At 39.5% G+C, this 25,104-nt stretch overlaps 1 protein-coding gene across 3 annotated transcripts in view; it reads right to left on the bottom strand.

The window, feature by feature from the left end:
* Positions 1-25,104, bottom strand: part of LOC140728293 (calcium-responsive transcription factor-like) — a 59,201-nt gene that overhangs the window by 18,656 nt on the left and 15,441 nt on the right. For all 3 annotated transcript variants that reach the window (XM_073046821.1, XM_073046822.1, XM_073046823.1), the window contains 6 exons: positions 24,277-24,361; positions 23,729-23,918; positions 13,917-14,034; positions 9,429-9,572; positions 1,826-2,065; positions 29-191 (listed from right to left, as the gene is read on the bottom strand). In XM_073046821.1, coding sequence (XP_072902922.1) covers positions 29-191; positions 1,826-2,065; positions 9,429-9,572; positions 13,917-14,034; positions 23,729-23,918; positions 24,277-24,361 — 940 coding nt within the window. The remainder of the gene's footprint in view (positions 1-28; positions 192-1,825; positions 2,066-9,428; positions 9,573-13,916; positions 14,035-23,728; positions 23,919-24,276; positions 24,362-25,104) is intronic.

The following is a 25,104-nucleotide window of genomic DNA, read 5'->3' as shown; positions in this document are numbered from 1 at the left end:
TTTGCAAATCAGAATACACAGATCTTACTGCTGCAGTCATGGATCCAGATGTGTACTCCAACTCTCCTCTCTGTAGTGCCAGCTGTGCTTCATGGATGTGATTTTTGATGTCATTGACAGTTGGAAAAAAGGAGAGATTATGTCTCTCAGGAACATCATCTGGTTTAAATAGTTCCCTTTCCACAAACTTTCTGCACAAAGAAATAAACAACCATCAATTACAGCCCAACACATCACTTCTAAAGACAAGAGAGTTAAATTGATATAATTTTTTGATAATGAACCAATCCACTGGCCTTTGTCACATACAATCATTACAAAGCAAACCAAACAGCACAGCTCGACCTACCTTACATATCCTGGCAAAAAAACCCCTCAAAGTTTAGTTAAAAGCCAAGCAGAAATGAACAAATTATGATTAAAAGTAGGAACAACAAACAAAACAGATAAACAAATGGCCTGATTTCGACCTGCTTGACTGCTTCCCCATTCTCCTCCTAATCTATTTGCAGTTGACGGATAACAAAAGATATTTCTGCAGGTCTTTTACTGTTACTCTTGGGTTCTTTTTCACATCCTTCAGCATTGCAGGTTTGCTCTTGATGGGATCTTTGCAGGATGCCCACTCCTAGGGATAGTGGCAACAGTACTGACTTTCCTCCATTTGTAGACAATTTTTCTTTTGCTGTGGACTGATGAACAGTCAGGTCTTCAGAAATGCTTTTGTAGTCTTTTCCAGCTTCATGCACCTCCACAATTCTTCTTCTAAGGTCCTCCGGAAGTTGTTTTGATCAAGGCATGATGCACATAAACAGATCTTTCTTGAGAAGAGCACGCTCTGACAGTAACCTGACTTTGTGTGTCTTTTTTTTATATATAGGGCAGGGCACCTCTACAACCCACAAATCTCATCTCATTGATTGTAACACCTGACTCCAATTAGCTTTTGTAGACTGTATTACCCCAGTGGTTCACATAGTTTTTTGAACCTAGACTGTGACTGTTTAAATGGTGTACTCAGTCTTGATAAGTACAATTATTTATGTTATTAACTTAGACAGATCAGACCACATTTTATGAATAATTAATGCAGAAAACTGGGTAACTTTTTCTTGCAACTGTATTTACTTCACATTTATCCATGGTTGTTGCTAGAACATTAAATAGGTAAAATATACTCAAACTACTCAAAAGGATTTTAATCACAAATCTCAACTTTTAATAACAAGTCTTGTTAGTATTGTTCACTTTAAGATGCAATATCAATTTAATTCTTGTACAGACGTATCCATGGGAAAACTGGGTAATTGAAAATCAGATATTTTAAAATGCTGAAGAAAGCAAAAGATAAAATGGAATAAATTTTAACACCATTAATGATACACTTTTTTTTAATCTTCTATCTTTAGAATCACACTGACACTGGAAGAACGTGCTGATTTTAGCCAACTGCCAATTTATATTTTGCTTGGACAACATGCAAGGGAAAATGTCAAAATGAGTTTATTTACATACAGGAGTGACAAAGGATTCAATATTGTTGAGTTGCTCTACAGGTACAGTTTATACTTAGCTCTCTTGTGTGGGTTAAATGAAACAGAAAATGTAAAAAAGAATTTTCAGGTCCAGTAAAATGTGAAACAGAGCTCACATATAACTCAATGATCTTTCGTCAGGACTTTCATCAATCAATTCCAAGTAAAGCTCTTAACCCCAAATGTTAGAGTGCTCTCTCTCTCACTCTCCCAAAGATGTTCTGATTTGTTAACCATATCCACTATTTAACATTTCCAGATTCGCAGTATTTGCTCAACTAAAACTATACCTGAGCTGCTTCCGAACCATGTAGACCTGGTCAATTCCCTGAGCAACCAGTTCTCGAATCTTCTCAGTGACCCGTGGGTGCAAACGAGATGGAAGAATCCCATTTTCATCCATCATACCAATATCCTCCTCTTCAATGGAGACATATGTCGGTGGTGGTGGCAACGGAGGTGGTGGCAAATAGGAACCATCTTGATCATGATACTGATGAGCCTGTGGTGTAGGTAACTGCACGTACCACCTATGACAAAAATGGCTATGGTTAATGGCAAAAGCCTCCAGCTGCCAAAAAATTCTTTAAGCAATAAAATCATTGCTCAATGAATTGTGTGAAAATCTTGATGCCTAATATAGTTATTTCAGTCTAGAGATAATGCCAGTGAAATTATCTGGGATTAATACAAGACCATGATCTTTGTAAATCCAAAGCAAAACTAAATATTTTTAAAAATTGCAATAAAATTTAAATGGTCAGCTATGACCATAAAATACAGAAGCAAATTAGGTTGTTTAGCCCACTGTCTCTACTCTGCATTGCTGATCATGGCTGATATATTATCATGCTCAATCCCATTCTCCCCATAACCTTTGACACCATTACGAATCAAGAATCTATCAACCTCTGCTTTAAATTTACCCAGTGACTTGGCCTCCACAGTCTTCCATGGCAATGAATTCCAGATTCACCACCCTCTGGCTAAAGAAATTCCTCCACATTTCTGTTCTAAATGGACATCCTTACATTCTGAGGCTCAGTCCTCTGGTCCTAGACTCCCCCACTATAGGAAACATCCTCTCCATATCCAGTCTACCTAGGCCTTCCAATAATATGATACAATAAGATTCCCCCCCCCCCCCCCACTGTTCTACTAAACTCCAGCAAGTACAGTCCTAGAGCCAACAAACAGTCCTCCTACGTTAACACTGTCATTACTGGAATCATTCTCATGAACCTTTTCTGGACCCTCTCCAATGCCAGCACATCCTTTCTTAGATAAGGGGCCCAAGCTGCTCACCATTTTCCAAGAGTGGTCAGAACAATGACATACAAAACCTTAGCATCACATCCTAGCTTTTATATTTTAGTCCTCTTGAAATGAATGCTAACATTGTATCTGCCTTTATTACTACCAACTCAAACTGCAAAGTTAACCTTTAGGGAATCCTGCACTAGAACTCCAAAATCTGATTTCTGAATTTGCTCCCCATTTAGAAAATAGTTCACGCCTTTATTCTTTCCATCAAAATTCATGACCATACACTTCCCTATACTTTTGTCTATTTTCCTAATCTGTCCAAGTTTTTCTGCAGATTCCCTGCTTCCGCAACACTACCTGCTCCTCCACCTACCTTTGTTATAACATGACATAATACTCATTCCCATTCTAAGCAGGGAAGTCCAAGTTATACTATGTAGCCAATTTAAAATGGCAAGCTCTGGATTAATTCAGTGCAAATTGTTGGTAAGAGTACAAATAGGAAAATGTGTCATCAATGGATAGTTAGAGTCATGGTATAGGAGGAGGGGATTCAGATCCTGGGGGACACAGTTAGTTCTATGGCAGTACGGCTTGTTCAAGATACACAGGTTGCATCTGGACAGATATGGAACCAAGATTCCCACAGGGAGTTTATCAAGTGCAGTGGAGCTGCACAAGCTAATTTGGCACAGGATAAAAACAAGAGATTCTGAAAATGCTGAAGAAACACACACAAAATGTTGGAGGAATTCAGCAGGTCATGCAGCAGCTATAGAGGGGAATAAACAATCGATGTTTTAGGCAGAGTCCTAATCATGGACTGAAACGGCAACTATTTATTCCTCTCATAGATGCTACCTGACTTGTTCAGTTCCTCCAGCATTCTGTGTATCTAATTCAGCATGGGGCTCATTACCAAGTTGTAATGTCAGGAAAACTGGTGTGTAGAAATATGACAGAATGAATTGGATGTTGAGAAATAAGCAGGTTACCTGTAAAATCTGAAGTGAGTTGCGTTAAGAAGTGAATTATGTTAATAAGGTTAGGAGGTTAGGAATCAAGTTGCAAACAAGACTGTGGGAATTCTGTCATGGATGATATAACTCAGTAAGAAAGAAAATACTAGCAAAGAAGAGGGCGTTGACAGGTATTACTAAAGGAAAATACCTGAGTGCTAGAAAGGAAGTCATAGGCACAATCATTTAAACATAACTGAGCAGCAAGGGAACAATACAGTGGATGACATTAGGCCACTAACTAGCAGAAAGGAGATGGAAAACTGTGGCCCCAAAGGACTGGAGGGTACCTTGTTCAAAAGGAAAATGGGAATAATCCAGGTAATTATAGGCCAATGAGACTCACATCAGTGATAGGGAAGCTATTGGTGAGGATACTGAGGATAGGATTTATGGACATGTGGAAAGACATGGTCTGTTTAGAGATAATCAGCATGACTTTGTGTGGGGCAGGTCACGCCTTGCAAATTTGATTACGTTTTTTAGTGAGGAGGTGTAAATGATGCTTGATGAAGGTAAGGCAGTAGGTGTTATCTGCATGGAGTTTAAGTCATAAAACCTAGGAGCAGAATTAGGCTATTCAGCCCATCGGGTCTGATCCACAATTTGATCATAGCTGATTTATTTTCCTTCTCAACCTCACTCTTCTGCCTTCTCCCATAACCTTTGATGCCTTTACTGATCAAGAAAATTTTCAATCTCCACTTTAAATCTACCAAATGACTTGGCCTCCATAGTCATTTGAGGCTTTATGGCATTTGGCAGGGTCCATCATGGGAGGATGATTTAGAAGATAAAGATTCATTGAATCCAAGATGAATTACAAGCTTGGATTTGAAACTGGATTGCCCACAGAAGACAGAACAAGAGTGGAAGGCTGTTATTCAAGCTGGAAGTCCACAGCCAGTGGTATTACAAAGATCAGTGGGGCACCTCAGTTGCTTGTGATATTTATCAATGATTTGAATACAAATGTAGACTGCAAATTATCAAATTTGCAGAAGACTCCAAGATTGGTGAAGTAAAAAAAGATCATCAGAATATAGATCACAGATATGGTTAGAGAAGTGGCAGATAAATTCCAAGAAAGTATGAGGTGTTACACTTTGGGAGGTCAAATGGAAGTAGTAAATGACAGGACCTTTAGTAGTATTGAGGTATAAAAGAATCTAGGAATCCAGATCCATATTTCACTAAAAGTAGCTACGCAAGTGGTAAAAAGTTCATATAGCATGCATGCTTTCATTGGCAGGGGTGTTGGGCATATGAGCAAGGATGTCAGGCTGCAGCTAGATGAAACTTTAGTCAGACCATACTCGGGAGTATAGTGTGCAGTTCTGGTCATCCCATTATAGAAAGGATGTTGAGATTATGGAAAAACTGCAGAAGCAGTTTACCGGGATGCTGCCTGGGTACAAGGGTATGAACTACTAGGACAGCTTTGACAAATTCGGGTAAATCTTTCAAAAGCACTGGAACACCAGTGGAGACCTGATAGAGGTTTTTTTCCCAATTATGAGAGGTAGAACCAGGGTAGACAGTCAGAAGCTTTTCCCCCCCAGAGTAGAAATGTCAAACACAAGAGGACGTGACTTTAAGATTAGAGTGAGTAAGGTTAAAAGTGAAGTGAGGGGCATTTTTTTTTATAGTGAAGTGGTGGTTATTTGAATAGGTTATCATGGACAGTGGTGAAATTTGGCAGTTTGTCAGAATTTGAGACTTTTAGATAGATTCTTTGCAGGAATGGGACCTGTTCATGGGGGTTCCATAACTGGCCGTTGTTCAGCACGCCAAAGGCTCAGCCAAAGAGTCCGGCTCGACTTTGGAAGCCTAGGATCTCGGAGCTCTGGAGAAGGGTGGATCGAGGGTCAGTGTCATGACAGGAGACCCACGTGTCGTCAGGGGAGTCAGAATATCTGCTGTGCGCCTGGAGACTCAGGATCTTTGCGATCTTCAGGCACAGTGTTCGAAAAAAAGTGATGTAACGGACTTTTAACATCGTAAACCAGCGAGTTGCTTGTTATGTCTCCCCGTTCACTGGGAAAATGGAGACATCTCTTTCTCCCTTAATAGGGAGAGAGTGAACCTGTGGTATGTTGAATACCAGGTGAAATGTGAAGTCTTTGAGGCCACTGCAAGTCTATGTTTTTGCTGGTACTTTGCTCACGCTTGAGTGCTCAGTGCCAGTGGTCGATGCTTGCTTTTTTTTGGTCGGTGGAGAGGGGGGGGGGGGGGTACTGTTGCTTGCTGCTGCTTACATGCGGGGGGGCTGGGGGGGACTTTGGGGTTCTAACATTTAACTGTCATTCATTCTTTGGGGCACTGTTTTCGTGGATAGTTGCAAAGATAAAGCATTTCAGGATGTACAGTATATTGTATACATTTCTCTGACATTAAATTGTACTTTTGAACATTTGACCTATAAATATGAATGGAGGGATATAGATGATAAACAGGAGGGGGGCATTTATTATAAATCAGCCTCAATATCGGCAAAACATTGTGGCTGAATGGAGGTAGTAATGGGGACAAGGAAATGACGGTCAAACTGAATAAGTATTTTGCATTCGTCTTTACTGTGAAAGACACAAGCAGTATGTTGAAGTTTGAGCGATCAGGGGGTAGAAGTGAGTGAAATTGCCTCACTAGGAAGAACTGCTTGGAAACTTAAAATATCTGAAGGTAGTTAAGTCACATGGACCAGATGGTGTACACCCCAGGGTTCTAAAAGAGGTGGCTGAAAAGATTACGGAGGCATTAGTAATGATCTTTAAAGTATCAGGAAATTCTGATATGGTTCCAGGATACAGGAAAATTGTAAATGTTGCTTCAATCTTCAAGGAGGGAGAAACACAGAAGAAAGGAAATTGTAGGCCAGATAGTTTGATCTCAGCAGTTGGGAAGATGTTGGAGTCAATTGTTAAGAATGTGGCTTCCAGGTACTTGGAGGCACATGATAAAATTAGTCAAAGTCAGCAAGGGAAATTTTACCTAACAAATCTGTTGGAATTCTTTGAAGAAATAACAAGCAGGATAGAGAAAGGAGAATTGGTGGATGTTCTGTACTTGGATGTTCAGAAGTCTTTTGACAAGTTGCCACACATAAGGCTGCATAACAAGTTGCACACGAGGCTGCATAACAAGTTAAGAGCCCATGGCATTACAGGAAAGATAACAAGCATGGATAGAGCTTTGGCTGAATGGCACTAGGTAAAGAGTGGGAATAAAGGGAGCCTTTCCTAGTTGGCTGCCAATAATTAGTGCTGCTCCACAGGGGTCTGTGCTGGTCTCTTTGCACACTATATATCAATGATTTGAATGATGGAATTGATGCCTTTGTGGCCAAGTTTGCAGACGATAGGAAGATAGGTGGAGGGACAGGTACCTTTGAAGAAGTAGAAAGACTGCAGAAGGTCTTAAGACATATTAGGAGAACGGGCAAAAAAGTGGCAGATGGAACACAGTGCCGGGAAGTGTATGGTCATGCACTTTGGTAGAAGAAATAAAAGCAGGGACAATTTTCTAAATGGCCAGTAAATTCAAAAATGAGGTGCAAAAGGACTTTGCTATCCTCGTGCAGGGTACCCTAAATGTTAATTTCCAGGTTGAGTCATTGGTGAGGAAGGCAAATGCAAAGTTAGTATTCATTTCGAGAGGACTAAAGTACAAAAGCAAGGATGCAATGTTGAGGCTTTATAAATCACTGGTGAGGCCACAATTGGAGTATTGTGAACAGTTTAAGGCACCTTATCAAAGAAAGAATGTGCTGACAATTGAGAAGGTTCAAATCACAAAAATGATTCTGGGATTGAAAGGCTTATCATATGAGAAGCGTTTGATGACTGGGCCTGTACTCACTGGAATTCAGAAGAAAGAAGGATATCTCCTTGAAACTTATTGAATATTGAAAGGCCTTGATGGAGTGGGTGTGGAGAGGGTATTTTCTATGGTGAGGGAGTCTCAAGACCAGAGGACACAGCTTCAAAATAGAGGGACATCCATTTAGAACAGAGATGAGGAGTAATTTCTTTAGCCAGAGTGTGGTAAATCTGTGGAATTCATTGCCACAGGCGCCTATGGGGCCAAGTTAATTAAGGCAGAGGTCAACAGATTCTTGATTAGTCGGGGCATGAAGGGATATGGGGAGAAGGCAGGAGATTAGGGCTGAGAAGGAAATGGATCAGCCATGTTGAAATGGCGGAGGAGACTCTATGGGTCAAATGGCCTAATTCTGCTCCTATATCTTATGCTCTTATGATCTACTTATTGGATTTTTTAAAGAGAAAACTTAACAAAGGTGACGATAAACTTTGGCATTTACATGTTAATGTTTACTAAACTACTGGATTGTTGTAAAACACATTAGGTTAGTTGATGCACTTCACGGAAGGAAATCAACTATCCATCTCCAAACTTACCCCATGTGGTTGACTCTGAAATGCCTTCTGAAATGGCATAGCAAGCCACTCAATTCATGGGGTGCAGCTTGGATTGCGAGGAAAATAAAACAGGATTAGTGTAAATGGGTACTGGTAATCATTACAGTATCAAGTAGGCCAAAGGACATGCTTCTGCCTTGCAATCTTGATAACTATAACTATGAATTAGGAATGCACAATAAATGCTGGCCTTTCCAGTGACACTCAGGTTTTGAAGGATGAGAAAAATAGGGTACTAGTTATATGGATTATAAAATTTTTCTTAAAACAGAAATTTGAAAGGAAATATGATAAAGGTGTTTAGAATAATAGGATTTAGATAGAACATATAAAAAGAAACCATTTCTAAAGTTATTTGGGTCAATACCCAGGGGGAACAAGTTTAAGACAATTTTTTTTCAAATAAAAAAACACATCAGAAAAACATGCATGGTCAGACTGTCAATTTTAATTGATTAGGGTATATCATATTTAAAAATATAATCAGATACTGCTATTTTTAGTGTACATGAACATGTAAATATGAATTAAAATGACACCTTTGTCAAGATTTCCATCAAAAACTGACTAACCAGAAGAATGAAAGAAAGAGAGTTGGCCCCACCTCTGATCGATCATTCAAGAAATGCTGATCAAATGAATAATGAAACTTCCTCCCACTGACTTAAGGAGAGAACCTGAGTTCCTCTGTGATCAGAAAACTCCTGCTGACAGATAGGGATGCGAAATCAATCACCTCATTGTGACTGCATATAATACTACTTCATTTCAGTCTGAAATGCTACCATTTTACTAGCAGTCAGACAGAAGTGGTTGTTTCTCCTGACACTGAACATTCACACCACTAAGCCTTAACACTATCTATACCATCACTCTTTAATGCAATCAAATATATCAAGTTAAATAATTTATTACAAATACATTTTATACTGACAGCAGTTGAATCCATTAGATTTATGCTGTTGACTACAGAGACAATTTTCATTATGAATTTGAAAAACTTAAAAAGACACTCCCTCCATTGATTTTGCACTGGTACTGGATGAAGTTTAACAGAAAGGCAATGAATTAGTCACATGCACATCAAAATATTATAACCATGTACTTAATCATGGCAAACCAATCAAGAGCCATTTATTCTTTTATATATATGTACACAGTATTCCTACCTGACAACTCCACCTACATCAAACCCATTCTTCTTCAGCATATTAAAGGCCTTTTCCTGCTCTTGCCGAATAACTTTCTTATCAATTTTAGGGTCTGTCGGAACCCGGTATTCTGGAAACTTTCGCACCTTTTTAATGTAGATTCTGTAGTAGAATAAAAGTAAAATTAGAGTTCAGTTTATCTAAATGCTAAAAAAAATTATGGAAAAAGAAACATTACATTCCCAACTTTCTTCAGATGAACACATCAAGGGCCTGGAAATAGCACGTGTTCATACTGGGTCTTAAATTGTATCTTCAGTAGAACCTTTGTGTTACTACTAACTTCATACAGAAATTCAGGTTTGAGTTTGAGTTATGATGGTAAGCAGTTTTAAGGAAGTTAATGTACCTTAAATATTGTTTCATTCTACTTATAAATGGTGAGCAGACTCTAAAGTAGCTTGAAACACACAAGAAAATAGCAGGAGTAAGCCACCAGACCCTTCAAGCCAGTTTTACCATGCAGTGATTTATAGTTGATCTACTCAGGCTCTGTATCAGCTCCCCAGAACCCTCAATTTGTTGGTCTTTCAATATTTATCTATCTGCACCTTTATGTTTCACTTACTATTCCAAACTCCAAAATATACAGGCTCAACATGTTTAGCCTCTAAACAGAATATTTCTCTTATCCCAGAAATTAGCCTGTGGATTTTTTTGGACCTTTCCAAATATTATTAGTTTTTTTTTTAAAAGGTAAGAGGACCAAGCCCGTATGTGGCAGTCCAGGTACTGCAAATTGTAGCAAAGCTTCCCATTTTCTAATCTCTAACCCCTTGCAATAAATCCCAATATATAAATTGCCCTCTGTTTGCTGTACTTGTCTGCTGTCTTTGTGATTCACATATAAAAAATACCCAGTCCCTGCGTACTTCACTTATTTATAGCCTTTCTCAATTAATCTGCCCTTGATTACTCTTATTCAAGCGTATGATCTCGCACTTTCCCATTTTAATAAATTTCCAATTTTTTATTAATTCACTCACCCTCAATCTACCTATTCACCAATGCATTGTCACATTATTCACTTCACAATAAGGCCTTTGACATATCCCATGTCATCAACAAACCTTACATCATGATCTCTTCCTCCACTAACATAACTAGTAAATAACTGAGGGTCAAGAATTAGATAGATAGACACTTCATTAATCCCAAATGAAATTACATTGTCACAGTAGCATTACAAGTACACAGATATACAATTTATAAATATTATAAAAGTAATAAGAAAGAAAAAAAGTTTTCTCAGTCTAACAGGAGTGGGTCATCACCTCCCTGGCTAAAGGTTGACTCATTATAGAGCCTAATGGCCAAGAGAAGAATGACCTTAAATAGTGCTCTTTGGAGTAGAGCAGTTGTCTTCGACTGTTACTAAAAATGCTCCAAGGTGACATGCAGAGAATGAGAAACATTGCCCAGAACTGCCAGGATTTTCCATAGGGTCCTTTGTTCTACCACGACTTCCAATGTGTCCAGTTTGACTCCTATAAGAAAGCCAGCCTTTCTAATCAGTTTATTGAGACTGCTGACATCATCCATGTTGATGCCATTACTCTTGCACACCACCGTACAGAAGATTGTAACAACAGACTGGTAGAACATGTGAAAGAAAGGCCTACATACTGGCTGCCAGTAACTAGTGGACTTACTCAGGTGTTAGTATTGGGATCACTACTTTTCACATTGTTTGTCAATGATTTGGATAATGGAATTGATGGCTTTGTGGCAAAGTTTGCAGATGATACAAAAATAGATGGAGCAGTAGGAAGCAATATGATTGTAGTAGGTCTTAGACAAATTGGAAGAATGGGCAAAAAATGACATAGAATACAGTGTTGAGAAATATATGATAATGCATTTTGGCAAAAGGAACATTCATGCAGACTATTATCTACATGTAGAGAAGGTTCAAACATCAGAGGTGCAGAGGGACTTCAGAGTCCTCATGCAAGACTCCCAGAAGGTTAATCCACAGATTGAGTCTGTGGTAAAGAAGGCAAATGCAATGATGCATTTATTTCAAGGGGAATAGAATATAAAAACAAGGAGATAATGCTGAGCCTTTATAAGGCACTAGTCAGGCCACACTTGATTGTCAAGTTTTGGGCTCCATATCTCAGAAAGGATATGTTGTCATTGGAAAAAGTCCACAGGAGGTTCACAAAGATAATTTTGGGATTGAAGAGGTTAACATATGAGGAGCTTTTGGCCACTTTGGACCTGTACTCATTGGAAGTTAGAAGAATGCGGGGGGATCTCATTGAAACTTACTAAATGTTGAAAGGATTAGATAGGTTGGATGTGAAGAGGATGTTTCCCATAGTGCGGGTATCCAGAACTAGAGGGCATAGCCTCAAAATTGAGGGGCGATTTTTTTAGAACAGAGGTAAGTAGTAATTTTTTTTACCTAGAGAGTAGTGAATATTCTGCCACAGACTGCAGTGGAGGCCAAATCCATGGATATATTTAAGGTGGAAGTTGATAGGTGAGAAGGCAGGTATATGGCATAAATGGGATCCAGGATCAGCCATGATGGAATGGCAGAGTAAACTCAATGCACTGAAAGGCCAATGTCTTATGGTCTAATACACTAAAGGACCCCAGTCTCCTCAGGAAGCAGAGGCGACTCTGGCCCTTCTTGTACACGGTCTCTGTGCTGGTGTTCCACTCAAGTCCACTCCAGGTGCACCCCAGTTTGAGTACCACATCCACATCCTCACCATCAATAGTAACAGGGAACAGTGTAGCCTTAGTCTTCCTAAAGTCTATCACTATCCCCTTTGTCTTACTGATGTCAAGTTGCAGATGACTCAGCTTGCACCATTTAACAAAGTCCCCCGCCAAGGCCCTGCATTCATCCTCCTGTCCTCCCTTTATATGCTCAACTATTGTAGAGTCATCAGAGAATTTCTGCAGATAACATGACTCAGTGTTGTATCTAAAGTCTGGGGTATATAGGGTAAACAGGAAGGGTGCCAATAGAATTCCCTGTGGTGCCCCAGTGTTGCTTATAGCTACGTCTGGCAAACAGCTCTAATGTCTCTGGATACTCCACTAACCATACCTGCTCAAGTTAAACAGCATTACACAACCTGAATCACGGCATCCACCATATGATGTTGCTCTACCAAATTTCGATGCTGGACTCAACCCAGAAAGAAATAGAGCCTCTGGTAAGATATGCACATGTATTGAGTCAATAACTAAGTAAGCCACTTAAAAAAATTTTTGGCAATTACTTTGAGAACAAGACTGGCAGCTTCTCTACTTTGCTGCAAATCATATAAAACAGACAAATTGGGTCAGTCAAAGAATACTGACAATTTTTTTCCTTTTATACCAAATAATTTAATCTCTGATGCAAGGTTGAATTCCTATAATTTTCTGGTTTGTCTATATTACTTTTCTTAAATGGGAACAACATTGGTTATTCTCCAGTCCTCTGCCATCGCACTTGTAATGAAAGAGGATACAAAGATCAGGCTAACGTGAAAAGCACATACTGATAAGAAATGCAGATGTCCAATTCCTTATCTAACAGTAACGTGGGAGCAAAAACAGCAGCAGTTCAAGTTGATAGCTCACCATCACCTTCTTAACCTTTTTTAAAAAAAATTACCTTCTTTTGTCACATGTACATTGAAACATCAAAACAAAGCAAAATGTGTTGTTCGCACCAACGACCAACACAGTCTGAAGGTAAAATTGGATAGGTATATGGACAGGAAAAGAGTGGAGGGTTATGGGCTGAGTGCAGGTAGGTGGGACTAGGTGAGATTAAGAGTTCGGCATGGACTAGGAGGGCCGAGATGGCCTGTTTCCGTGCTGTGATTGTTATATGGTTATATTGTTATACGGTTATATACTGGAGGAACCCACAAACATCATCATAGTTCCGGCGCCTACATAGCATGCCCACAGCTTACTAGCCCTAACTTTGAAATGTGAAAGGAAACCAAAGTATCCTGGAGCCCACATGGTCACAGAGAGAATGTCAAAACTCCTTACAGACAGTGTGGAAAATGAATCCAGATCACTGGCACTGTTAAGTGTTACACCAGCACCCACACTATCCTGACACCCCCATAATGTTCTAGGCATGAGCATTGAATACTGACCTTACCAGCAAAGCCACATACTCTAAGAGTTAATTATCCTGACTGAAGGATGCTGATTGCAATAGTTGCCAACTCCACTGATCAATACCATCCCTTTTCTTTTATTGAACATGAGGCATGAATGCTCATTTTTAACCTAATTTACACTGAAGGGCCTTTGCAGTTAGAGTAATATTATTTTTCCACATTTGTAAATCATATGTCACGCACTGAAAATATCAGAAGCCCACAACTTCCACAATATTATCATGTATGCATCTATTTCAGACAAGTTAAAAGTGATTACTGCATACGTTTTTTCAAGTTATTCAAGAAGGGTTCTCACCGTGCAGCACAAGTTGCCTTATAATGTTGATTTGAGATGTTCTCCTGTTCTGTTTTCTTAGGCTGAACTCCTTTACGCCTTGGTCCAAACTGGCATTCCATGACAATGGCCCTACTTCCTGAAAGCAACACAAAAGCTCATCGGGTTATCAGTGAGTCAGATGACACCAAGCAAACCAGTACTTTCCTGCCTGCTGGTATAGAAGTTGCACCCTCTTAATAAATAATTACAGGCCCATGTGCAAAAGAAATGACAAATGGCGTTACTGAAGGGTTCATCAGCGGCACAGAAAGTTATCTACATTAAAAGCCTATTTAGCTTAACTGGTCTATGTCCCACTGCTTGTACTCCACCTTTCTCCCATCCCACCAGAATATTTATTTTCATTTCTCCTTCATGTACTTATCTAATTTCCTGATAAAGTTTAATTACGTGGTGCATCATTTTGGCTGAAATGTCATCCCAGGACACCTCATGTGTTTTTACTCAACAAATTTAATATTACAATTTCAATTGAATACCTTTAAATCTGTGGCTTGCTATCTTGGTATCATAACTTTAGGAAGGTGAAATTGGAAAAGACCTTTGCAGAACATAAAAGCAGATCAGAACTTAAACTGGGAATCGAGAGAGTTAAAGTGATCATGAAATGTCCTTGGCAAATAGAATTAAGAAGAACCCCAAGACATTTCATACATATATTGTATACATATAGTACATCTCTACTCACTGCTGCCATCAGGACCCACACCACCAGGTTTAGGAACAGTTATTACCCTTCAGCCTAAACCAACGTGGATAACCTCACTCACCTCAACTCTGAATGGATTCCACAACCTACAGATTCTCTTTCAAGGACTCTACAATTCATGTTCTCAGTATTATTTACTTATCTATTATTTTTTTTATTTGCAGTTTGTCTTTTTTTGCACATTGACTGTTTGACAGTCTTTGTGTGTACTTTTTCATTGATTCTGTTGTTTTTTTGTGTTCTACTGTGAATGCCTGCAGGAAATGAATCTCAGTGTAGTCTATAGTGACATACAGTTCTGATAAGAAACTTACTCTGAACTTTGCATATTAGAAACAAGACAGTAATGAGGAGCAAACACGAGGAAATCTGCAAATGCTGGAAATTCAAACAACACACACAAAATGCTGGTGGAACACAGCCAGAAGGGCCTAATCAACCTACTTTAATTATAGAAAAAGTAAACTTATTTTCTTTAAACTATCTTCCAAATCTCTTACTATCTTTCCTTTCGGTTAGTCCTGACGAAGGGTCTCGGCCCAAAACGTCGACAGTGCTTCTCCCTATAGATGCTGCCTGGCCTGCTATGTTCCACCAGCATTTTGTGTGTGTTGTTTGAGTAATGAGGAGAAAGGGTAGAACCACTCAGAGAACAAAGGAGAGAATTTATACCTGGAGCCAAAGGAAACGGCAAGGCTAAATATGTACTTCACATTGATAGTCATTAAGGTGCAGGATACTGGGATAGTGAGATCAGGGAGGGGTATGCTGATGTCCTAGGGCATGTTGATATCAAGAAGGTACTACCTCCTGAAGAACATTAAGGTGTAACAGTTGCAAGATCTAATGGAATCTCCCCAAGGTTTTTGAGAGAGGTTGTTGGGTTTTGCAAAGATTTTTGTGTCCTCTTTAGCCACCGGTGAGGTGGCAGAGGGTTGGAGAATAGCCAATTTTGTTCCCGCTTAAGGGTAATAGAGACAAACCAGAAAATTATAGGAATTGAGGCTTCCATCAGAGATAGGAAAATAATTGAAAATTTTGAGGGATAGGATCTACTTGCATCTGGAAATGCATAAAGTGGTCAGGAATAATCAGGATGGAATTGTATGGTGAGGTCACATCTTTAAAAACTTGATTTGAGCTTTTATAAAGAGATGATGAAGTAAACTGATGAGGATAGGCAGTTGATATTGTATACATGGACTTTAGTAAAGCTTTCCGTAAGGTCCTTCATGGTAGGCTGATCCAGAAGAATGTGGCACATGGGATTCACGTAGACATGGTAGACTGGATTCAAAATTGGCTTGTTGATAGAAGGCAAAGAGTGGAAGGATGCTGTTCTTACTGGAGGACTACGAACAGTGGTGGCCTACAAGGATCAGTGCTGGGATCTTTGATGCTTGTGATAAAATGTAAGGTGTCTGTTTCATTACATAAAGAACATGCTTGGAACATGCCATCAGATGAAGCATTAGAAGCACATACAATATGTTTAAGAGGCATTTAGATAGGCAGATGAACAGACAGGAAATGGAGGGATATAGACCACATGCAGGCAGATTTACATTGCCAACACAGACATTATGGGGTCAAAGGGCCTTTTTCTAAGCTGTACTGTTTTATGTTCTATAACCAATGTATAATTAAACTAATTCATGCAATCATTCAAGTTTAGAGTAAATGTTTCAGGAGGAACATCATTTGTCATTATTGCCAGAAAGTTTTCAATCAAAATATTAATTCTGTTCCTCTTTCCACAAATCCTGTCTGATCTAAGATTTCCAGCATCTATAGTTTTGAATTTCATTCAGATCAACTTCAGTGGTAACTTGGATCATTTTCAATTTTGCAATATAAAGTTATAACAGTAGAATGCTAATATTTCAAACATTCTATTAAAAGTCATCAGCATCAAGCAGATCTGTACTCAAGGCACATTAATGTTCATGGTCAAAATTTCAAAGTGGGTCTGTGACTTAACTGGAAATACCAGGAGGAATGCAAGAGGAAATAGCTGCTGTTCTGAACAAGAATCTTTCAAAGATATGTGGAGTACAAATTTGAAAAAAAAGATAACAATACACTAGGAAGCCTAAAATCAGTTGTGGTACAAAAGAAAATTCATTCAGAAAGTTGGTAGGTTGATTAGGGATAACTACTTTGAATTTGCAAAGGCAAGTTTGCTGAATTTATTAAAATACTTTGACTGACCAAAGCAGTGCTAATAAGGACATCAAAGCTAACAATATGCTGTAATTTCAAAAGGTGAAAAGAAGTTCCCAAATAAAGAGCTTTAAATGTTGTGAATTTGAATGTAAGAAAGATATGGAGAAGTGAACATTTGGATGCAAGGTGAAACTAAAATTTTAAGAAAGGTGCATTACAGAGTCAAAGAGAGATGAAGCATGAAAATGGGCTCTTTTACTCACCCAGTCTGCACTGACTATCAACCAACCATTTACAATATTCTGATATTAATTGCATTTTTTAATTCTACCTACAATCACACGATCACAAGATAAAAGAACAGAAGCAGGCCATTCGGCCCATCGACTCTACTCCACCACTCTACCATGAGCTAAACTATTCACCTGTCTAGTTCCAATTTCTGGCTTTTTTCCCATATCCCTTGATACCCTGACTAATTAGATATCTGCCAATCTCTTCCTTAAAAACCCTCAATGATTGGGCCTCCACAGCTGTATGTGGCAACGAATTCCATAAATCCACGACCCTCTGGCTAAAAAAATTTCTCCACATCTCTGTTTTAAATGGGTACACTCTAATTCTAAGACTGTGACCTCTTGTCCTTGACTCACCCACCAAGGGAAACAGGCTTTCCACATCTACTCTGTCCAACCCTTTCAACATTCAAAATGCTTCTATGAGATCCGCTCTCATTCTTCTATACTCTAATGAATACAATCCAAGAGCCGACAAACGCTCCTCATATGTTAGTTCCTGCATTCCAGGAATCATCCTTGTGAATCCTCTCTGAACTCTCTCCAACATCAGCACATCCTTTCTAAGATAGGGGGCCCAAAACTGCACAGTTTTCCAAATGGGGTCTCACCAGTGCCCCTTAGAGCCTCATCAACACCTCTTTACTCTTATACACTATTCCTCTTGAAATGAATGCCAACATAGCATTCGCTTTCCTTACTGCCGATCCAACCTGGTGGTTAACCTTTAGGGTATCCTGCACTAGGACCCCCAAGTCCCTTTGCACTTCTGATTTTTGAATTTTCTCCCCATCTAAATAATAATCTGCCTGATTGTTTCTTCTTCCAAAATGTACAACCGTACATTTCTCAACATTGTATCTCATCTGCCATTTCTTTGCCCACTCTCCTGAACTGACCAAGTCTCTCTGAAACCTTTCCATTTCTTCAACACTTCCTGCTCCTCCACCTATCTTGGTGTCATCTGCAAACTTAGCCACAAAACCATTTAATCCATAATCTCTAAATCATCGATATACAGTGTAAAAAGAGGCCCCAACACTGACCCCTGCCGAACACCACTAGTAACCGGCAACCAAACAGAATAGGATCCCTGTATTCCCAATCTTTGCTTTCTGCTTATCAGCCAATGCTCCACCCATTCCAATATCCTTCCTGTAATTCCATGGGCCCTCATCTTATTAAGCAGCCTCTTATGTGGCACCGTATCGAAGACCTTTTGAAAATCCAAATACACAACATCCACAGCCTCTCCATTGTCAATCTTATTTGAGATTACCTCAAAAAATTCCAATAGGTTGGTGAGGCAGGATCTTTCCTTCATGAAAACATGCTGACTTGGGCCTATTTTGTCATGCACCTCAAGGTAATTCATAATCTCATCCTTGAGGACCGACTACAATAATTTTCCAACTACCGATGTCAGACTAATAGGTCTGTAATTTTCTTTTTGCTGCCTCCCCCCTTTCTTAAACAACGGAACTACATTTGCGACCTTCCAGTCCTCCGGAACCATGCCAGAGTCTACTGATTCCCGGAAGATTATTTCCAATACCTCCACTATCTCTAAAGCCACCTCCTTCAGAACCCGTGGATGCACTTCATCTGGTCCGGGAGACATATCCATCCTTAGTCCATTTAGCTTCTCAAGCACTCTCTCTCTAGTAACCTTGACTGTACCTAATTTTATTCCCTGAGACCTCTGGCTATCAGGTATGTTGCTAATGTCTTCCACTGTGAAGACTGATGCAAAATACTCATTTAGTTCCTCTGCCATCTCTCTGTTACCCGTTATAATTTCTCCAGCATCCTTTTCAATAGGTCCTATATCTACCCGTGTCACTCTTTTACTCTTCATATATTTAAATAAAACTCTCAGTGTCCTTTTTTATGTTAATTGCCAATTTTCTTTCATAATTCATCCTTTCTTTCCTCATGACTTTCTTCATTTCCTTCTGTAATTTTTAAAAATTCGTCCAGTCCTCAGTTTTCCCACTAATTTTTGCTTCCTTGTACGCCACCTCTTTTGCTTTTATTTTAGCCTTAACTTCTCTTGTTAGCCACATTTGTGTCATTTTTCCTTTTATGATTTTCTTTTTTCTTGGAATATATTTTTCCTGCACTTTCCTTATTTCTTGTAAGAATTTCATCCAATTCTGCTCTACTGTCCCTCCATTTAGCTCACTTTTCCAATCAACTTGGGCCAGTTCCTCCCTCATACCACTGTAATTTCCTTTGTTCCACTGAAATATTGATACACCTGATACCAGCTTCTCCTTTTCAAATTTGAAACAGAACTCGATCATATTATGATCACTACTTCCAAGGGGTTCCATTATCTCTAGCTCCCTAATCACCCCAGGCTCATTACACAGCACCCAATCCAAAACAGCTGATCTCCTGTTGGGCTTATGGACAAGCTGCTCCAGAAGCCATCCTGTAGGCATTCTACAAACTCCCTCTTCTAAGATCCAGTATCTTCCTGACTTTCCCAATCCACTTTCATATTAAAATCTCCCATAATTATCTAGACATTTTCCTTCTGACACGCTTTTTCTATTTCCAGCTGTAACTTGTAGTCCACATCCCAGCTGCTGTTTGGAGTCCTGTATATTACTGCTATTAGTGTCTTTTTACCCTTGCCATTTCTTAACTCGACCCATAGTGATTCTACTTCTTCTGATCCTATGTCCCTTCTTTCTAGTGATTTGATACCATTGCTTACCAATAGGGCCACGCCACCCCCTTTACCTAACTTCCTATCTTTCCTATGCACAGTGCATCCTTGAACATTCAGCTCCCAATCACATCCATCATTTAGCCATGGCTCTGTGATGGGCACTATGTCATATCTTTTAACCTGTAGCTGTACAACAAGGTCATCCATTTTATTTCTAATGCTGCAGGCATTTAAGTATAGTACACTTAAATCAGTATCTGTTACTGATTTTGCTATATTTCTATCGCACCGCAAATTATCCTGTCTATTCACCTGCCTGTCTTTCTTGCCATCTTTGCTGCACAGTATCCTTGACTTATTTCTATTTTCCTCTTCCTCGACCCTAACACCCTGGTTTCCTTCCCCTTGCCAACTTAGTTTAAACCCTTCCTAACAGCTATATTAAACAATCCCACCAGGATATTAGTACCCTTTGAGTTCAGGTGTAACCCATCGTTTCTGTATAAGTCATGCCTTCCCCAAAATAGATCCCAGTGATCTAAGAATTTGAAGCCCTGCCCCCTGCACCAGTTACTTAACCACACATTCATCTGTTTAATTCTGCTATTCTTAGCATCATTAGCATGTGGCTCAGGCAGTAATCCTGAGACTATTACTCTGGAAGTCTGGCTTTTCAATTTTCTTCCTAGCTCCCAGTAATCTTCCTTCAGGGCCTCCTCTCTTTTTCTGTCTATGTCATTGGTACCAACATGTACCAAGACTTCTGGTTGCTCGCCCTCTCTCCTGAGAATACTCTGGACCCGATCTGAGATATCTCGTACCCTGGCACCAGGGAGGCAACACACCATTCGGGTATCCTTGTCCAGCTCACAGAATCTCTTGTCTGTTCCCCTCACGACGGAATCCCCTATAACTACTGCATTTCTCCTTGCTCTCTTGATCACGGCACTGGGCAGAGTGTCAGAGTCCCGTTCATTGTGGTCTTCCTCTGTCTGGTCAACCTTTCCAACAGTATCTAAAACTACACATCGATTCCTGAGGGGGACTGTCACAGAGGTGCTGTCCACAATCTCTCTATAGGTACTATCGATCACCTCCTCACTTTCTCTAATTAGCTGAAGGTCATCAAGTTGTTGCTCCAGATCCCTCACACGATTCCTAAGGAGCTTCATCTCATTGCATCTGAGCAGATGTATTCCTGGGCGAGGCTGGGAGTTTTCCAAGGTCCCCACATCTGGCACTCCAGGCACAACACTAAACCTAAATGCATACCTCTAATGCTACTGTTAGCTCTAAATAAGTAAATCTGTAACCTACCACTTTACTGTAAGACTCAGTGGTCGCAGAGAGCCTCTTTCCGTTTCCGCCTAAGCCCGTTGAGCCAAAGCCCTATCACTCTGTACCCGTTCACTCAGTTGCCCGCTGGATATGGCGGTGTTCTTTTTAAGCCTTCTGCGCTCTGAGGTCATGTGCCTGCGCGGTCGTGCCTCTTTTATCCCAAGTAGTTTGGAAAAAAAAACCTGAACTTTTTCCCGAAAAACTGGCGACTTACTCCGTTGCCTGCTTGCTGTGATTCAGAAGAACCGTTCAAGCTTGCTTCCCTTTTTAAATCTTCCACGCTCTGAGGTCACGCGCCTGTGCAGTCGTGCCTCTTTTATCCCATCAACTCCTCCAGATTCTACCACTCACCTTCAAGGGACAACTTACAGCAGCAATTAACCTACAAACCTACATATTTTTAGGACGTAGAAGGAAATCACAGTACCCTGGGAAAACCCATACCATGAACATGCAAACTCCACGCAGACATCACCAGAAGTCAGGATCAAACCCAGGCTGCTGGAACTGTGAAGCAGTGGCTCTATTAGCTGCACCACTGCACCGCCAGAAGAATCATTAAGGCACATAGGGATACAGACAGACATTTAAAAAAAAATAAGAGGACTGGGTTGACAAAAATGATCCCATGAATGAAAGGCTTTACATAAGTGGAGTATTTTATATCTCTGGGCCTATACTCGATGGAGTTCAGAAAGATGAGGAAGGAAATCTCATCAAAACCCACCTGATACAGAAAGACTTGGACAGAGTGGACATAAGAGAATGTTTCCATTAGTAGGAGAGCCTAGGATCTGAGGACACAGCCTTAAAATAAAGGGATCTCTCTTAAAAAATGAGATAAGGAGGAATTTTCTTTTCAGCCACAGGGCAGTAAAGACCATGCCAAAGACCATGGAGACCAATCACTGGGTATACTTAAGTTAGAAATGATACTTTCTTGATTGGTAAAGGGTTTAAAATTAGAAGATAGGAAAATGGGGTTAAAAAAAAAGCCATGATTGAATGGCAAAGCAGACTCAATTGGCTGAATAGCCTAATTGAGTTACTAGATCTTGCGCTTTATAGCTTTAACCATGTATTAAAAGATTACCATGCATATACAAAAGAGAATGTTCATTTTATTGAAATTCATTAGCCCGAAAAAACAACTGCAATAAATTGAAATACATTGTTGGAAAGTATATGGTCATGCACTTTCGTGGAAGAAATAAATAGGCAAAACTATTATTCAGATGGGAAGACAATTCAAAATGCAGAGATGCAAAGGGACTTGGGAGTCCTTATGCAGGATACCCTAAAGGTTAACCTCCAGGTTGAATCTGTGGTGAAAAAAGCGAATGCAATGTTGGCATTCATTTCTAGAGATATAGAATATAACAGCAGGGATGTGATGTTGAGGTTCTATAAGGCACTCATGAGACCACACGAAGTATTGTGTGCAGTTTTGGGCTCTTCATTTTAGAAAGGATATACTGATATTGGGAGAGGGTTCAGCAAAGATTCATGAGAATGATTCCAGGAATGAAAGGGTTACCATATAAGGAACGTCTGGCAGTTCAAGCTGTATTTCCTGGAGTTCAGGAGAGTAATGGGGGAATCTCATAAAAGCATTCCAAATGTTAAAAGGCCTGAAAAAATTAGATATGGAAAAGTTATTTCCCATGGTAGGGGAGTCTAGGACAAGAGGGCATGACTTCAGCATTGAAGGATGTCCATTTAGAACAGAGATGTGGAGAAATTACTTTAGTCAGAGGGTGGTAAATCCGTGGAATTTGTTGCCATGAGTGGCTGTGGAGGCCAAGTCATTAGGTGCATTTAAGGCCGAGATAGATAGGTTCTTGATTAGCTAGGGTATCAAAGGGTATGGGGAGAAGGCAGGGGAGTGGGGATGACTGGAAGAATTGGATCAGTCATGATTGAATGGCGGACCAGACTCAATGGGCCAAATGGCCTACTTCTGCTCCTTTATCTTATGGTCTATGGTCTTATAGTCTAAATTATGGACATCCCCAACAACAAAACAAAACTACAAAGAGAGATGATGGAATGAAAGCATTCAAAAAGTGCCAACAGAAATGGATGATATTTCACTTTAAGACAGTTATGGAAAATTTGACAAGGCTCTTTATAATTATGCAATAATCTGATTAATTAAAAAGGAAACAAAAAAGTACTGATACCTCACAGCCCAAGGTCAAGAACTTGATATTGGATAGCCTAAGGTCAGCAAAGAATGAAGGGAGAAATCAAAATATTTCTTTCACACAGAAGATTTTTTGCTACTGTCAAAAACCAGTATACATAACGTAAAGTGGAAAAAGATAAAAAACTGAAAAAAATTAAAGGGTATGGGAATAAGCCCAATTGGACAATGATAATATTATGAAAGGCCTAGTACACTAACATTTGGGAAACTGTATGTGAAGTGAGATAAACTGAAAGAACTAGAAATGCTAAAAAAAAAGATATATGAAACAGCAAAATATTTTGAGATAATAAATTCAATTATCCTATAAACATCAACAAAATCTATTTCTAAGAGTTGAAATTTTGCTATTTTCTTATAATCTATTCTGACCTGCATTAACAAATGGAATTCCATCATATGGGACATATTGAGATTTCCACATCAGCCTGGTGGCAGGTTTGGCAGGACTCGGAGACTGCCTTGTCCCCCAGACACTTTGTGTTTGCTGTTTGTGGACTGTTAGTACATTTTCCAATTCAGTTTCACTCTCACAGTATCCACGGTAGGAATCTCCAATTTTCTAGAATAATGAAATATTAAACACAATGAGAAAGTTTTTCACTGCACCTGTACTTGTGCACATAACAGACTCCACTTTAACTTTGAATAAACTTCAAAATGATATACTTCACACAAAAATGCCTTGATAAAATTTGCTCATTTTTGTTCATCACCTTTGATGAAAACCATACTCCTGAAGTGTTCAAAAGTTTTAAAAAAGTAATTTTTCAAATATCTAATCTCAATTATAGCACAAATAATTGCTCCAACTGTGTACCCTGCAACCAAAGGATAAAAATTATCTGGAAGGTACTTTGCTGAAGCACAAATCACTGAAAAACATCCAATGAAAATGAATATACAATTCGCTAATTAACCTCACAGCTCCGAAGTCTTCGTGCCCAGGCAGGGGTGTTGTGTGGCAGTGGCTGAAATGGGACAGAAAAATTGTCTTCAACCATTCTGAAATATAAAAAAGTTGAAGGTTACTTACTGTAAGCATTTTTTCCTATACAACAGCATCATATATTTAGCAATAGCAAAACTACAATTAGAGACAAGCAAGACTTTTATTGCTGCTAGATTTAACCTGTGCTACACCAATCAGTTTCAAAAGATAATGAGATCCCATTCATTACTGCTAACATCCCCAAACTTGGAGGACAATCCATTTCAACAAAGATAAATTCTACCTCAAGATGGACAACACTTTAAGACATAGGAGCAGGATTAGGCTATCTGACTCATCGAGAATGCTCCGCCATTTCATTGTGACTGATTTATTATCCCTCTAAAACCCATTCTCCTGCCTTCTCCCCGTAACCTTTGATGCCTTTTCTAATCAAGTAATCAACGTCTGCTTAAATTTACCCAATGACCTGGCCTTCGCAGCAGTCTGTGACAACGAATTCCACAGATTCACCACACTCAGGCTAAAGAAATTCCCTCTCATCTCTGTTCTAAATGGATGTCCTTGTATTCAGAGCCTGCACTCTCTGATCCTAGACTCACCAACTACTGATAGCATCCTCTCAACATCCACTCTATTCAGGCCTTTCAATATTCAATAGGTTTCAATGAGATCCTTTTCATTCTTCTAAACTCCAGTGAATACAGGCTCAGAGCCATCAAATGCTCCTTATACATTAACCCTTTCATACCTGGAATCATTCTCATGAACCTCCTCTGAACCTTCTCCAATGCCA

This window comes from Hemitrygon akajei, chromosome 5 (genome assembly GCF_048418815.1).
Source record: "Hemitrygon akajei chromosome 5, sHemAka1.3, whole genome shotgun sequence".
NCBI lineage: Eukaryota > Metazoa > Chordata > Chondrichthyes > Myliobatiformes > Dasyatidae > Hemitrygon > Hemitrygon akajei.
Note: the sequence above shows the minus strand (reverse complement) of the source record. Positions and strands in the feature narration are given on the sequence as shown.